This window comes from Staurois parvus, unplaced genomic scaffold (assembly GCF_062004578.1).
Source record: "Staurois parvus isolate SC_StPar_1 unplaced genomic scaffold, SC_StPar_1.0 ptg000282l, whole genome shotgun sequence".
Classification (NCBI taxonomy): Eukaryota; Metazoa; Chordata; class Amphibia; order Anura; family Ranidae; genus Staurois; species Staurois parvus.
In genome coordinates this window covers 4,245,354-4,261,778 of record NW_028318078.1, presented here as the reverse complement: position 1 = coordinate 4,261,778, position 16,425 = coordinate 4,245,354, and the positions used below count along the sequence as shown (strand labels likewise).

At 42.7% G+C, this 16,425-nt stretch overlaps 1 protein-coding gene across 3 annotated transcripts in view; it reads right to left on the bottom strand.

Annotated features, from left to right (window-relative positions):
* The window catches only part of CACNA2D3 (calcium voltage-gated channel auxiliary subunit alpha2delta 3), a 1,248,789-nt gene that overhangs the window by 301,286 nt on the left and 931,078 nt on the right, over positions 1–16,425 (bottom strand). For all 3 annotated transcript variants that reach the window (XM_089681870.1, XM_089681868.1, XM_089681867.1), the window contains 3 exons: positions 10,462–10,533; positions 10,314–10,375; positions 9,009–9,076 (listed from right to left, as the gene is read on the bottom strand). In XM_089681870.1, coding sequence (XP_089537996.1) covers positions 9,009–9,076; positions 10,314–10,375; positions 10,462–10,533 — 202 coding nt within the window. The remainder of the gene's footprint in view (positions 1–9,008; positions 9,077–10,313; positions 10,376–10,461; positions 10,534–16,425) is intronic.

Below are 16,425 nucleotides of genomic sequence, written 5' to 3'. Positions count from 1 at the left end.
GCATGTAGATCAATATGTAATTTACACTGCAACAGACTATAGTCAGTTCAAGAGGCAATAATTATAGAAGAGCAGAGGAGTAATGCATAAATTCTGTCTGTATGTCTAAAGGAATACTGAGTCATTGTAGTAAGATAAACTGGGGAGAAATCGAATGGCTGAGTGGAGGGATTAAACTCTTTCCTAAGGACTGGTCACCTGTCATGTTGTGGTAAATGGTTTCCCAGAAGTTGCTCAGATTTGAGGAATGGTTCGTATCCAAGAAGGTATGATACTACATGTTTTAAAATGTACTCCAGAAAGGAGATCTTTATCTATCTGTGTTCCAGGATCTAAATTTTAACCAAGCTAGTTTAAAATGTTTCAATTTTAGGTAACTGCCCTTAACTATTCATACAAAAATTGCCTGTCTATGGCCATAGCTAAAAGAAAAATAAAATAACATTCAACAAAGAGGATCAGGCATAAAGCAGTTGGGAGAATATTGTAAGTGAATCTGACGGTCACCAAACATTCACTGCCAGTGAATCTTCCACTTGCCTTGCACATTTGTCCAAGCATTCTGATTAAGGCTGGTCATACAATTTTCTTTAGAATTTTGCTTTATATCTACCAAAAACCATATAATATGAGGTCAAACTTTTATCCAATTAGACAGGCCCTTGCACTAAATAGTTGAAGGTAAATCTAAAGGAAATTGGGCAGACATTGGACAGCAAATTGTATAGTGTATGGCCAGCCTTAGATACATATAAATTATGCAGATGGGAAATAGACCAATCATCTTACATTCTTCAAAGAATCTTCAAACATTAGCTCTTAGAAACATTGGGGTTTATTTACGAAAGCTGGTTCACTCAGAATCTTGTGCACTTCTGCATGGAAACAAATCAGCTTATACAGTAAGTTGTATTCGTGATGAGATCTCCAGTATCAAGCTTCCTCCTCTAACCAACATACCAGGCCCAACACCAAACTCAACACTCTCCTCTTTCGACCCTGTTGCCACCAAGGAAGTTACTGATCTCCTTTCCAAGGCCCACTTCACCACCTGTCCCATGGATCCTGTCCCCTCACGACTGTTGCAGCCTCCTTCCTGCTCTATCCTAAACTCTCTAACCTACATCTTCAACCTCTCACTCTCCATGGGCACCTTTCCCTCCCCACTCAAACATGCACTGGTTACCCCCATTCTCAAAAAACCCTCACTGGACCCCACCTGTTTGAATAACAGAAGACCCATCTCCCTGCTCCTGTTTGCCTCCAAGCTTCTCGAGCGCCTTGTTCACAATCGTATGAACTGCTACCTCACCGACAACAACCTTCTTGATCCCCGACAGTCTGGCTTCCGCCCACAACATTCCACAGAAACTGCCCTACTAAAACTCACTAATGACCTACTAACTGCTAAAACCAACGGCCATTACTCCATACTCATACTCCTTGACCTTTCCACTGCCTTTGACACAGTCGACCACCCGGTCCTCCTCAGTAAACTCCACTCCATCGGCCTCTGTGACTCTGCTCTCTCTTGGTTCTCCTCATACCTTTCTCAGCGCACTTTCAGTGTCACATACAACTCCTCCTCCTCCGCTCCTCTTCCCCTCTCTGTTGGGGTACCCCAAGGTTCTTGTAAGAGATTTCCGGCAAGAAGATTCGCGATCGGGAACGTGCATGCGCAGAGGAATTCCCACAGGAGAATTGCTGGTTGTGCGCAGGAATGCGTGATCACACGCATGGCAAAGATTGGCGCCAGAGTGCCTCTGCTCAGGTTCAGTGCTGACTGGTCTTCAGCTCCCCCGTGTCCTGCTTGCTCCTGTACGATTCCTCTGTTACCAACCCGGCTTGTTCCTGACCCGACTTCCATTACTCTCCTGCTACCGGTTCCTGACTTCGGCTCTGCTCCTGACTTTGGCTTTTCCTTCTGATTCTGTACCGCGCTGCCCGACTGTTGATGACCCTGGCTATCCTATAAACTCTGCTCCAGTCTCTTGTCCTTGCTACCTACCTTGCTCTGCTACACGTCTGGCAATCCACAAAACCTGCTCTGCCTATTATTACGGTGCCCAAATCAGAGGATCATCTGCCTTCCAAGGTCACCATCTGCAAGAGCTGCAAACAACAATCACTGGCGCTCTTGTCCCCCTAGTCCCTAGACTCCCTCTGTTCCAACATCAGTGGGGTCAGGGCTAGTGACACAAGTAAGGCCGACCTCGTCAATTCAGTCTCCCATCAGGTACATGACAGTACCAGTCAGCTAATGATGGAGTCTGAAAGGGAGGCCTCGCAACTGGGGACATTTGCCAATCAGTAGCTACCTTGTTTAACTTGATACAAGACTTGCAGAAAAACTTCGAGCATCTGGCGAGTAAATTGCTAACCGACTCTAATGTCCTCACAGACACGGATCTCATGGCAGCCTTTGATGCAACCACTCAAACGGAGCCCAGTATGATCCTTGGAACTCCTGCCCTACCGGAACCCCAGGTGCCTATACCTGAGTTTTTTACAGGAGACCACCAGAAGTTCAGGACTTTTCGTAACTCCTGTGAGTTAAATTTTTCCCTGCTTCCAAGGACCTTTTCATCACCAAATACTAAGGTGGGATTTATCATCACACTTCTTAGGAATGAACCTCAGTCCTGGGCATACCACCTCCGTGAACAACATGATCCGGCCCTAAGTTCAGTGGACTCGTTTTTTACAGCAATGGCACAAATTTATGATGATCCTTTCCTGCGCCAAACTGCTGAATATATGCTTGGTAAGCTACAGCAAGGCCAAAGGCCTGTGGAAGAATATGTCACTGATTTCCGCATCTGGAATGCTGATAATCAGTAGAACGAGTCTGCTCTCCGCTACCAGTTCCGTCTTGGTCTTTCTGATACCCTGAATGATGAGCTGGCCCGAGTGGGGGTACCAAACAGGTTGGAGAACCTGATAGACCTGACAATCCACATTGACTGTTGGATTCGGGAAAGACAGGATGAGAGGACTAACGGGAAGATTCTGATATGCTCAGAAATTGAGTCCTCCGTGCCCTCTACGAATGCTGTTCCACCAGAATCGCCCACTAATCCAGCTAGGAGGAGCTTTTGGAGACCACAGTTATTCGCAGCAGAACGCCTTCGATGGCAGAAGTCCAACCTCTGCCTCTACTGTGGTGATGCAGGCCATTATGTGGCGACATGCCCGATAAAACCTCATAAGTCCTCTCGCAACTGTTTTTATATGATGCACCCCCAAGGGACAAGCCGAACGCATCTCTCTTTTCATCTTCAGCTGCAACTGGCCGAAAGGACAATCACGGTCCCGGCCATCATAGACTCGGGTGCTTGTAGTTGTTTTATGGATGCTAACTTCGCTACCCAGAATAAGATTCCGCTCAAACCCAAGGCACAAAAACTTGCAGTTCATCTGGCAGATGGGTCCGGTATCAGTTCTGGCCCTGTAACACAAGAAACCATGCCAAATTTTGCTACTCCCCCTCAGGACACCAGAAATTTCTATGTCTGGATATCATTACCTCCCTGATTTTTCCAGGATTCACCCGGTATTCCATTGCTCCTTGTTAAAACCGCATATCCCAAGTGGGTTTCCCAACCAAGATTCGGAGGCGCCTGCTCCACTGCTGGTTGAGGGAAATGAAGAGTACGAGGTTGAGGCTATCTTGAATTGTAGGAAGAGGGACGGACAGACCCAGTTCCTCATCAAATGGAAAGGTTATGGACCAGAGGATAATTCCTGGAAACCGTCCACTAATGTCCAAGCCCCACAGATAGTTCGAGCCTATCTCCATCGTCACCCTGAGAAACGAGCAATAGTGGGCATCCGGAGGCTGCCCCTAAGGGGGGGGCAATGTAAGGGATTTCCGGCAAGAAGAATCGCGATCGGGAACGCGCATGCGCATAGGAATTCCCGCAGGAGAATTGCCGGTTGTGCGGCAGGGCGAAGATTGGCACCAGACGGCCCATTTACGGAGTGCCTCTGCTCAGGTTCAGTGCTAACTGGTCTTCAGCTCCCCCCGTGTCCTGCTTGTTCCTGTACGATTCCTCTGTTACCAACCCGGCTTGTTCCTGACCCGACTTCCATTACTCTCCTGCTACCGGTTCCTGACTTCGGCTCTGCTCCTGACTTTGGCTTTTCCTTCTGATTCTGTACCGCGCTGCCCGACTGTTGATGACCCTGGCTATCCTATGACTCTGTTCCAGTCTCTTGTCCTTGCTACCTACCTTGCTCTGCTGCACGTCTGGCAATCCACAAAACCTGCTCTGCCTATTTATTACGGTGCCCAAATCAGAGGATCATCTGCCTTCCAAGGTCATCATCGTAAAAGCTGCAAACAACAATCACTGGCGCTCTTGTCCCCCTGGTCCCTAGACTCCCTCTGTTCCAACATCAGCAGGGTCAGGGCTAGTGACACAAGTGAGGCTGATCTCGTCAATTCAGTCTCCCATCAGGTACGTGACAGTTCTGTTCTTGGACCCCTCCATTTCTCTCTCTATACCTCCTCCCTGGGCCAACTGATAACCTCCCATGGCTTCCAATACCACCTCTATGCTGATGACATCCAGATCTATCTCTCCACTCTCCAGGTCACCCCCTCAATCTCCTCACGTATCACAAATCTACTAAGCGACATATCAGCATGGATGTCACATCACTACCTCAAACTAAATCTTTCAAAAACTGAGCTTGTAATATTTCCTCCTCCCCGATCCCTCACTTACGACATTACCATTAAGATCAACAGCACAACCACTGGCCCTTCCTCTCTGACCTCTCCTTTGGGCCCCACATCCACTTACTGACTAATTCCTGCCGCCTCAACCTCCGGAACATTTCCAAAATCTGTCCCTTCCTGACCAATGACACCACAAAACAACTTATCCACGCCTTGGTTATATCCCGCCTCGATTACTGCAACTCCATCCTCACTGGTCTACCGTTACACAGACTATCCCCCTTTCAGTCTATTATGAATGCTGCTGCTAGACTCATACATCTTACAACCGATCAGCGACTGCTGCCCCTCTCTGCCAATCCCTTCACTGGTTTCCACTAACCCAACATATAAAATTCAAAATACTAACCACAGCTCACAAAGCCATCCACAACACTGCCCCTAGCTACATCGTCAACCTCATCCACAGATACTGCCCAAATCTCCCACTCCGCACCTCCCATGATATCTTCCTCTCTAGCTCCCTCATCACCTCCTCCCACACTCGCTTACAGGACTTCTCCAGAGCCTCTCCCATCCTCTGGAACTCCCTACCACAGCGTGTTCGGTCAGCCCCCACCCCGTCTGCCTTTAGGTGATCTTTGAAAACCCACTTCTCCAGGGAAGCCTACCCCACCTTCACCTAAGAACTGTACTTGAATCACCTCCACCTGATCATCCCCCGCAGCTATCACCTTTTGCATCATCTCCCCCTTTCTTTAGATTGTAAGCTCCACAGTATTGTAATTGTACGGTCTCCCTTATATTGTAAAGCGCTGCGCAAACTGTTGGCGCTATATAAATCCTGTATAATAATAATAATTGCTAAAGCTTAATTGAACAAGCTGAGGTTAGAAGCTGGCTGGCTACCATGCACAGGTGCACTAGGTTCTGAATGAACCAGCTTTAGTAATTCTCCCCTACTATCTCACTCTGTTTGATCCTGGTATATATTTCCTGCACTTTTTGTATTGCTATTGATTTTTGGCAGTACTAAAAACTTGCATGTATAATATTTTGCTCACTGTGCTATGTAAACCATGTATTGCCTTTTCTCTTATAGACTACCTGGTTACATGTCTGTGAAAATATACTGTATTTGCTTGATCTTCAATGAAAGCTTAATTAAGAAAAAATAATTAATGTCAGACTAATATTTGTGGAACATTTTTTACAGCAGTAGAATAAAAGCACCATTTCTATTGAACACAAACAGGTTGTTTTCATTATTTAGTTTGATTTTGCTTTGTTTGATCACCATTGGAAAGTTTGTCTACAAGCATGGAGTTGGTAGACTGAGCAATCTAACAGTAGCTTTGTACATAAAAAAGGCATTCTGCTCTTAAAGGATCAGCCCGATTGTGGAACATATTAGGTAGTACATCTGTACCCTTATAATGAACTTGTGAGAATATAAATATGGAAGTTGCCATTGTAAACCCCAGGGTTGTTATCCAGGGCCTGGTTCACTGCTGACAAGGAGTAACGCCAACTGAGCAGCTGATCTGAAGCATACATGTAGGATGGAAGTTCATATTATTCATCCTTTAATGAATACACACTTATTTTAGGTCATTGATTCACTAAGTGTTATACCAGGATCAGGATGACAACCCAGAACCTTCACCTTTCAAAAACATTCTACAATAGATCTTCCCTATTTCTGACTTAATGGGTTAATTTTAAGAACTAAAACTTTATCTAAGGCCAAAATTGTTTTTTTGATGTTTTGATAGAGTAGAAAAGGGTCAGTATTGCTTTCTATGTCCCCACTGGGGACCTTCACACTTTCAACTGACCTGATGAACATTTTTAATGTTATAATTAGGACATACGTTTGGGTGACAGCTGTCTGAAAGGGGCTTTCCTTTGCTCCATAAAGACTCCTCTCATTTCCTGTTGAGCTCCAAAACAGACAGAAAGTAAAGGAAAATCTCCCCAATGGAAGACATACAGCAAAAAAACTGGCAGGGGTTTGAAAGGATTACTAAAACAAAGAAACCAATCTAATATATTGCTGCTTATCAGTCCCTAGATGTGATACACAAAAATACTGAAAATACCTGTTGATCTTGGCAGTGCCCTTCTCACTTTATGTGAGCTGGAAAGCATAAACATCTACTGCTAAGCCCATCAATTTCTGTGTATGGATAGGAACAATGGCAGACATGATTGCAGTCCAGCCTAGGCAGTAACCATGGCTGCCATCATAGGTACAGTGGAGGAGAAGTGCCCAGGAACAGGAAGTTTGTATTTGCAGGATTACTAGGTAAAACTATAGGAAAAGTTTTAAAAGGGAAACGATAGCAGCTACCACATCTAAGAATTGGTATGTTGCATTATATTATGGTTTTATTTCAGGGTTTAGATGCATTGTAACCATCAACTACTTTATCCAAAATGAAAAACAGATCTTTGCTTTAGATATACTTTTAATATAAGTTTGACAACTGTCATGTCATAGAAATTCTTCTAATATTTTAATATTATTATACAAAAAATATTGTAGTAGGGTCTCCTAGTAAGTATCTATATCCCAGGTAGTATACTTAACACCCCTGCAAAACAACTTCTGGCATTAAGTTTTTAATAGCATACATGCACCTTTAAATGCACCATCCAAATTCCACCTTCAACCCGCTCCTCTTTTCATCAACTTTCTTAACATAATACATTTCTTTAATTATCAATAAATTGTAACATGCTGCCATTAGAACTCACAGCATTGATTTGTAATCCAGCACCTCAGCAAAGTGGTGTCACATAAAACAATGGCCATGCTAGGAGAATTTTTCATGCTACAGCTAATATTTTCTACTGTGCATTCTGCTGCACATATCTCCCTCTAAACATATGTGCAAACTTCACTTTATGTGAGGCTGCTCTTTATATCTTTAAACCTTCCCAAACTAGCAACCACTCACCTAAAGACATTACTGTAGGGCCATGCCTAATGCCAAACAGCTTTTGCAGAAAAAGATCCTGGCTGCATCTAGTTCCTACTGTGCATGTGCACCATTCACTTCATGCATGCCTATGGCTGGTCTGTACCCATAGCTGACCCAACCATGCAGAAAAGTACAGCCCCAGCCATAGAACTGAAAGTGATGAGAGGCACCCATGCACACTGGGAGCTGGATGTAGCTGAGACTTCTTTCTGCCTAGGCCATTCGGTGTCAGACAGGGCTGTACACTGAAGATATCCAGAGTGGTGCTGACAGTAAAGCTGGCCATACATGGGTAGCTTTTGTTTTTGTTAAACCAATGGGTTGAATGAAAAAAACTGAGTTGATTCCCCCCCGATCCATGCAGTTAATGTTGATGAAGGAATCCTCCCCATTGTGCTGTTGTATTATGGTAGTGGGATGACTTCCCTACTGCCAGAATACACAGATCAGTACTGCAGTGCTTGTAGACAGGTGAGGTCAGTACTCCCTTCTATAGTAGGTGCTAGGCTTTAGTGGCAATGCAGAAGGGGAAGGAAGGGGTGAGGAACTTAATGCCTCTACAACTTCCTGCTATCCCGAAGGGAGCGGCTGACTGATTGGATGCTAGTCCCCTGACTGACTCTGTGGCCATCCTGGGTGAGGGCAGTGTCTATTAGGACACTGGCTCCTGGGTTTGGTGCACATTTTGTGAGTAGCTAGTGTAGAGACAGGTTCCCCAGCTGTCAGGGAGATTGATCAGAGTTAGGGAGAGGTTCTGGAGGAGTAGGGACAGTGCAGGGACTAAGCCTTTCTTCTGCCTAGGAAGCCTCCCATGTGGGTGTGGACTGGCTAGGCCACATTCCAGCCCCACATTTCTGTAGGTACCATCCGAAGTTAAAACACCCTGGCTCCAGTTTCTGTTAGTGGTTCTGTATGACTGTCCCTACCCGTCGGCCTTGTTGTGCCTCGTTGGAGCTTTCTGTAATACACTGCTCTCATTCACCTCGGCCTCTGTGTGATTACTGCTTGCCAACACACCATGCTGCACCCTGCTCACACGCTGATCAAGCAGCTTTTATCCAACAGGGTGGTTGAACAGAAGTTTATTGGTTAATCTACTTCTCTTCAAACACAGTGGCACCCATGGATCAAAATTCAGCCAGTCCCTGCTGAACCTGTCGAATTTCGATACAGGTATGGCCAGCTTAAGTATTCAGGTAAGTGGCTACCAATCAGGATGGTAGAGGAAAGATCACTAAATGTGAAGTTGGCCTTTAAGCATTATATATTTTAAGACAAAAGTGGGGTACGTGCAGCTTTACAAAAGCTATTTAAAACATGAATAAAAATCTTCTCACCATCCTCTACAGACACATTTCCCCTGAAGAAATATTTTCCATGCCCTCTTGACAGAACGACTCCTAAGCTGAAAAATAAGTTTTGCAAAATAAGATACTTGTTTGCCTTGTTCCTACTAAGTTACATGTTATATTTGTTTCACTGATCAGCCTAATTTCTAATTAAGTACAAGAAAAAAGTAAAAAAAATCACTACATTCTGTAAATATATTACACATATTGTATGTATACTGAGTTATCACTGATGCAAATGCATAAACATCAATGCACTACTAAACTTGCAGGCCAAGGCAACCTGTGGTCCCTACCCAAAAATGGGCAAGTGTTGTATATATTCGAGGGCTGCCTATTACCAAAATTGGTGGGAGATAAGACATCTGTAAATCCTCAAACACTCTACTGTAACAAAGGGGCTTGCTAAACTCTCTACTGGTAGCACCTAGTTGGTGAAAAACTCCCTTTTCTCCTTAAAAAAAATTCACTTTTCTCCTTAAAAAACAAAATGTTTTACAATATACTGTATATACATATTTCAACAAATTGGAGAAACCTTTTGTGTGCTAGTATCATCCCCTTGGGAAGCAGTACATGGCTCAGTCATTGCAAACACTGCCTGATTCAAACATTTTGCTAAAATAATAAAACTGGCCATACAACAATAGAATTTTATTCAACATTTTTAATTTAAATAATGTTTGATTTTCCAATCATTAGTGGAGTCAAGTCAATATTTGTTTTTGACCACAGTGACAAGAAAATTCGAAGGAGCAGGATGGAAATTTTTTCTAGAATGATCAAATGATTTCATTCATAAAAATGCATTCACTCCAAAATATATTGGTAAAATGAAACAAAATTTTATTCTTTTGTACGACATTTGCCAAGTCATCAAACGTACTGAGAATTTTCATATGAATGAATACAAACAAACGTTTATTCAAAAAACTTGTGTATTGCCTGTTTAAAACAGATAGGACATGTATATGTCCTTTCACTTTTTAGCTTGCATTAGAAACATGGTAGCTAAAAGCTGATCGAGTGCTACTAACAACATACTATTTTCCTGACTATATACCACGGGGCTAATTAAAAAAAACTGAAGAAGCAAACACAAAGTAGAATTGTAGAAATATTAAACAAAAATTCTGAAAGGTTGTTATATGCAGCATTTCCACTTTTGTGCTCATTTTCTGCCATTTTTATTAATCAGTCATTGTGATTTACAAATGTCTCCCCCATGCAAAAGTTTGGTGTGTTTTTTAAAATGGAGTCATAAAAACATAAGTATTTGCAGAAGTGGTATACCTAAATGGAGTCCCCTTGATGTCAGTGTAGTAGTAGTCATTGGTCATCACCAACACCCGTTTCTTCAAATAAAAAAACAAACAAAGAAAATGACTTTCAGAGTTTTTTCCCTATTTAGAGAAAAACATTTCAAAAGGTAAAATCTCACCCCTTTGTCCACGGTTTTCTTGACCTCCATAGAAAATTTTCCTGTTTTTCTGTTCACCATGGCATTTCTCAGCTTCAAACATCAAAAGATAAAATAGGAAATAGAAGTTGAAAGTGCTTTCCATCAACTCACAGTATACAAGATCATTAAAGTGATTGTAAAGGATAAAATGTTGTTTAAAAAAAAAATAAAATAATAACAACTATGTTATAATTACCTGCTCTACGCAATGGTTCTGCACAGAGCAGCCCCAGTTCTCTTCTTCTCTGGTCCCCTGCCAGTGCTCCTTCCCCCCCTGAGTTTCCCCCATAGCAAGCGTGCATGTTCGCTCAAGCACCGGCTCTGTGTGTCCATGGACACCTACAGCGCAGCTCAGCCCTGCCCTCCACTCCCTCCTCAATAACTGTGATTGACAGCAGCGGGAGCCAATGGCTCCCGCTGCTGTCTTTGAGCCAATGAGAAGAGAGAGAGAGCAGAGAGAGCCTCTGCTCTCATGCACATTGCTGGATCAAGATTGAGATCAGGTAAGTATTTAAGGGGAACTGGTGGAGGGGAGCTGCATGCAGAAGGTTTTTACCTTAATGCATAGATGCGTTACAGGATAAAAACTTGTCTTTAGAACCACTTTAACTTCTTGCCACCCATGTAATGCATATGTGCAGCGAGAGGATAGGAAGGTGGGCTTTAATGCTCAGAAGACGCATATATGCATCCATGGGTGGCAGAACTTTCTGTCCTGAGAACGTGCTCACTATGCACTTGCAGCACAGTGACCAAGCCATCAAAGATATCTCTTGGTCCATATAATAATCAGAAGTTGGCGGGGCTGACCACTGTGAAAGCCAATCACAGTGGTCACGTGAATGGCCAATCCTTCCTGCCCCCCTAGGTGTAGAGATCCTATTAAAAGGATGCTGGGGCTGGGTGGGAAGGGGTTAACTGACATAATTAAAGCTGAACTCCAGACAAACAGCTAAATACACATGGTGCAGTTCTATTCAACAGGGCAGGGGATGTAATTGTTCTCTGCTCTGCTTTAGTAACCCTTACTGGTCTTGTTGCTCTCTACCCTGTGACTGGACAGTGAAGGGAGAAGTGGCAGACTGATAAGCTCATCTTTCTATCATTATGCTCTCTCCTTCTGTCAGCATGTTCCTTGTTAGCATATAAGCACTGCAGCCTGGTTGGCTCTCCTTCTTTCTCTCTCTGGCTGTGCTGTGCAAAGACTGTAATAGGTGGATAAGAAGTCAAATTCAGGTACTAACTCATTTAATATTTGCATAAAAAATATGAATTGATGAATAAAGAGATGGCTGTGTGTTCTTTATATCTACCTTTATACAATACACCAAAAAATGATATTTTATTGTTTGGTAGATACTAGAGAGTTAAACCACCTGACAATTTTTTTTTTATATCTCTCAGGGACCCTGTTAGCGAGATTCCTGTGCTTGAGTTCCTGGGTCTGCACACCTGTTGTGATCATTAAAAAAGAAGTCTCCCTATACCTGTTGAATTTTTATTTTATACTACTGAGAATGCAAAAGGTAGTTCTGGATCTCTTAAGGGCCTATTTATAAAAAAAAAAAAACCTGTTGCACGGATGTCTCAGCATTCACATAGTCGTTGCAAATAATCACCATAAAGCCTCTAATGTTAATTTCGTATGATTGACAGATTCATCTAGTGGCCATTATGCAGTATTTTCCTAACGGAGGAATTTCAAGAAAATATCATGTTATGGCCACCAGATGGAGCTATTGATGTCAGGAAAGACATATTAGACACGTTACAGAAATTATTCGTGAAGGTTGTGCAAATGCGGACACATTTACACAACAGTTTTTTTTTATAAGTAAACCCCCTAAAATTAGGACAAAACAGCCAAATCTCATAAGACATCATAAAAAGAATTGTGAGGTAAATATATACCTACTGAACTATCCAAGACATAAAAGAAGCCTGAGTAAAATATCACTGCAAGGTGGACTGACTCTTTAAATATTGTGTAGACATTTTTTCAAGGATATTGCAAAAATTAAATAAATACTTGCTGAGTCGTGATACTCATATTTGCAAATACTGAAATTCAGTAATGACTCTGAAATGAACTTAGTGAACAGCCATGAGCAGTAGCAGCTGTCATCAATCTGTTGTAAAAAGCCGCAGCATTAAGGTTAGTGGGTCTTGTTAAATAGCAAAACCTGCTAGCCGCAACAGGCGTAAAATCAGAAATACTGCCTCATGCTTGCAGAATATTAATATATGACAGTTTATAATATATAAAGGCACTGTAAAGCTAGAACATGGAGATGCCTACTTGTCAAATAAGCTCCTCTTAGTATCCCCTCGGGTCTTCTTAACGTCTTACTGCTGGATTGACCCAGTAGTGTCCATAGGAGTATCGAACAGGCAGGGGCGGACTGACCATTTGGAAACTCGGGCACTGCCCGAGGGCCTGGGGTCAGTAGGGGGCTCCATAAGATGCCCCTGGTACCTTTTTCATAGGCTTTTTTGAGTTTGGTCAAGGACACAGGGGCCCCATGATCCCCTATTGCCCCATGAGTTGTCAGTCCGCCCCTGCGAACAGGTAAAAATTCATGCAATAGGCAATCACATAGGGGATTAGAGGTGCCTGCAATCTTCCTTTGGAACTTTGATCACGTATACATTTTTACAATTGCCATTTCTAGAATGGAACAAACACCTCAATTAGAGCTAGTGCTGATGGGCTTTTATTTGCTTCAGATGGGTTTTGCATATCCACACAAGTCCATAGGAATGCAAAACCTACTTGAACCAAGAGGGTAAGCTGCAGGTAAAATGCACATGTCAATAAATTCTGAATGACCCCAAAAGTATCTGAAACTTATGTCAAACTAATGCCATTGACACAAACCCAAAACCCCATCAATACAGGCCCCCAGCTATTTTTTTGTTCCAATTATTTACAAACTGTATGTAGTTTTACCCTCGTGAGGGCCGCTGTGTTGTGGGTATCCCTAAGCTTCCCTCCGCACAGCTAGGCAGCTGGTATTTTCACACAGACTTGCATTCAGAGACAGTGACCAGTCCATGAACTTGATTTTGTTTTTTTATTTAGGGGAATTCAACTTGGATAGGGAAATAGGGATTATGGGATACCCAACTTGACTTGAATAATGGAAGGGGGACACTTCTTTCCTATGTACAAAGCAAATCCTGGACTGTTCTTTCCCTGAAAACCATCAGTCGTTGCGGATCGGTAGCAGCTGCCCCTTATGGGCGAGGAACTACCAGTCCCTCAAAAATCACTTTGCTTTTTGTAGCCACATGCAGAGGCATCTTCTCTCCTGTATGGAGTTGCTCCCAGCTCCCCGGCCCGCAGAAACTACCAGCCCTCCTGGCTTCTCCAAAGATCTCCCGGCTCAAGGATAAAGGGATTTAACTTAATGCTGTCCTTGAAAAGCTTGCTACGTGTGGCAATTTTTCCCCTTTCAGATCCCAAAGTGTGCTGCTGTACTTACACTTTCCACCTTGCTTCCTGCTGTTCCAGGCCTGATCCCATCTGTGCCTCTCTGCTGAATGTACCCTTCTGAGCCAACCCAGCCCAGCCTAGAGCCCCCCCCCAGGTCTAAGGGACCCCACCTGGACCCCAACAGTCTCCTCAGTCTGTCTGCCTGACTCTTCAATATTGATAGGCCAGTCCACCACTCTATCAGGGCCTCCAAACCTGGGATTGACCTGACGCCACTTGAATATGCAGATTAGGCCTACACCCCTCCTTCTACACAACCTCTGGAAGGTTCTATGGTCCTCCAGGGCCAGGATGAAGCGATAGATCCACAACCTGTAGAGTCATCCAGCTGACCTGCATAACCCAACCTTAGTTACATAACCCACATAACTACCATGACTCACACAATGATTTTACCTATCATTCACTACACTATTCTAGGGTGCTACATGTATATAGGTGTAATGCAGCATGCTCATACTATAGTTTACATTATTTATAAAGTTTATATTATTTATATATTACTGATAATATACAAGGACATTTAGGTATCTTTGTTCATGGCCTCCTTATACTCTGGTGGCCTAGGTACAAGACCACATGTGCTTTACATGTGAATATTCATCTTATACTTCTAGTTTCTTAAAAAGCAAAAAAAAAAAGATCTTTGTTGCAGTTGGCGGCCATCCAAACAAGAGATATAATTAGTACACAATAGTCTATTCAAACAGTAAACATGGCAACATGGCTCCAGAGGGTCTATAAAAGACACAGGACCCTGCAGCCGAAATTCTAAGCTCTAACCTCCATTTAAGCTGCGTCTGCATTATGCTGAATTAACCTATGCTATAAAGGTTTTTCCCATTCACAAATGAGATCAATGATTGTTTATTAGCTATTCTTTGCTGCTCTATTATGAGACCTGTGCATTCCCTCACACCTATAATTTTTGAGTTTCATAATATTTTATGTGCCAGTTTTTAATTATGGACGCCAGCACCATCATTAAAACAGCATGGGAAGCTTTTTGAAATTATTGGTTAAAGACACATTGTTTGATGCAATTTTCTAGTACAAAGGCCTTTGCTGAGAAAAGGTAATAAAGACTGTATGTGAGAAGTAGGACTGGGGTCTTGGCAAAAGCAGAAAAAATGGAAAGCTATGGGCAGGGGGAAAGAAACACCTATTTCTTGCTGATAGATCTGAGTTTGCATTGAAATGACAAATCATTCTTTTTAATCTTGACCACCTATGGGATGCAGTATGCTCCAAGCATTAAAGCTGGCAAATATAGCTGAGAAATGTTTCTAGTTAATAACTGGATGCCTATTCTAGTCATCCAATGCTAGCTTAAAAAGGTTTTCTACTTTACCTATAGACCTTCCATGACTCCCAAGATATGGATGCCAGTAACACTGAGAAGTGAAGAGTTTAGAAGTAGAAACATCTCACTGATTATGATGCTAGATTTCACATATTATTTCAAGCTATAAATCAATACAGTTGTCATTAGTGACATTTATAGCTTTGGAATATAACAGAAAAGATTAGTTTAAAAGCTTAAGATAACAAAAAGATTAGGTCCCTTTCACTTGGGCGGGCTCCCCCAGCGGACATGCCTGCTCAGCGGGGGATCTGTCTGCTGATCCCCAATAAGCAGGCGGATAACTGGTCCGTCATACGCTAGAGGGATAGGGAACGGATCCCAATCGCTTTGTTTTTAGCGAATCGGATGCAGGTGGGTGTAAACGGACAAATGTCCATTTACGTTTGCCACTTCTAAGAGGGCAATGGATGGTCCAATCGGGTCTGCCTGAAGAACGGACAGGTAGACACTATTGGTTCACCCGTTGTGAAAGGGGCTATAAGTACCTGGTGTGTAATTTATCCTACAGCTTAATGTGGAACTAAACTCTCGCAATCAACATCAACTATTTTAATCCTTATGCTACTAACCTTGGTAAAAAGATAGTAAGGTATATTATATTTACTTGTTTTAAACTTTTGTTTTGTTTTACATTTCTTTAGTTGCTTCTGGATTTCTGGCCTAAGCCAAAATGATGCCATACATCCCAGAAGTCTTCATGGGCATTTTTTTTTCATTCATTTGGAGAAGGAGAGGGAGAGCTTCCTCAGTTAAGCACACCCTCCTGCCTGCATGCCTGAGCTAAGGGCAGGTGGATTCCAGGAAGTAAATGCTACACGAATCAGGATGTCTGTAACTAGGAACGCTAGGTGGTAATTTCTGAACAAAATAAACATGGACACATGGATGGATAATTTTCTTTGAATAGTAAAAAGGAATTAAATAGCATTTCGAGTTTATGGTAGTCAGATACAGTTAAGCTCCGCTTTAACCAACTTAACAATATCTGTATTAGAAAGGACTAACCTTGCTTCTTGTAATATTTAGAAACAAAAAGGTACATTTTCCTCATGGAACCGTACCAAACAGAGCCAATTAACAA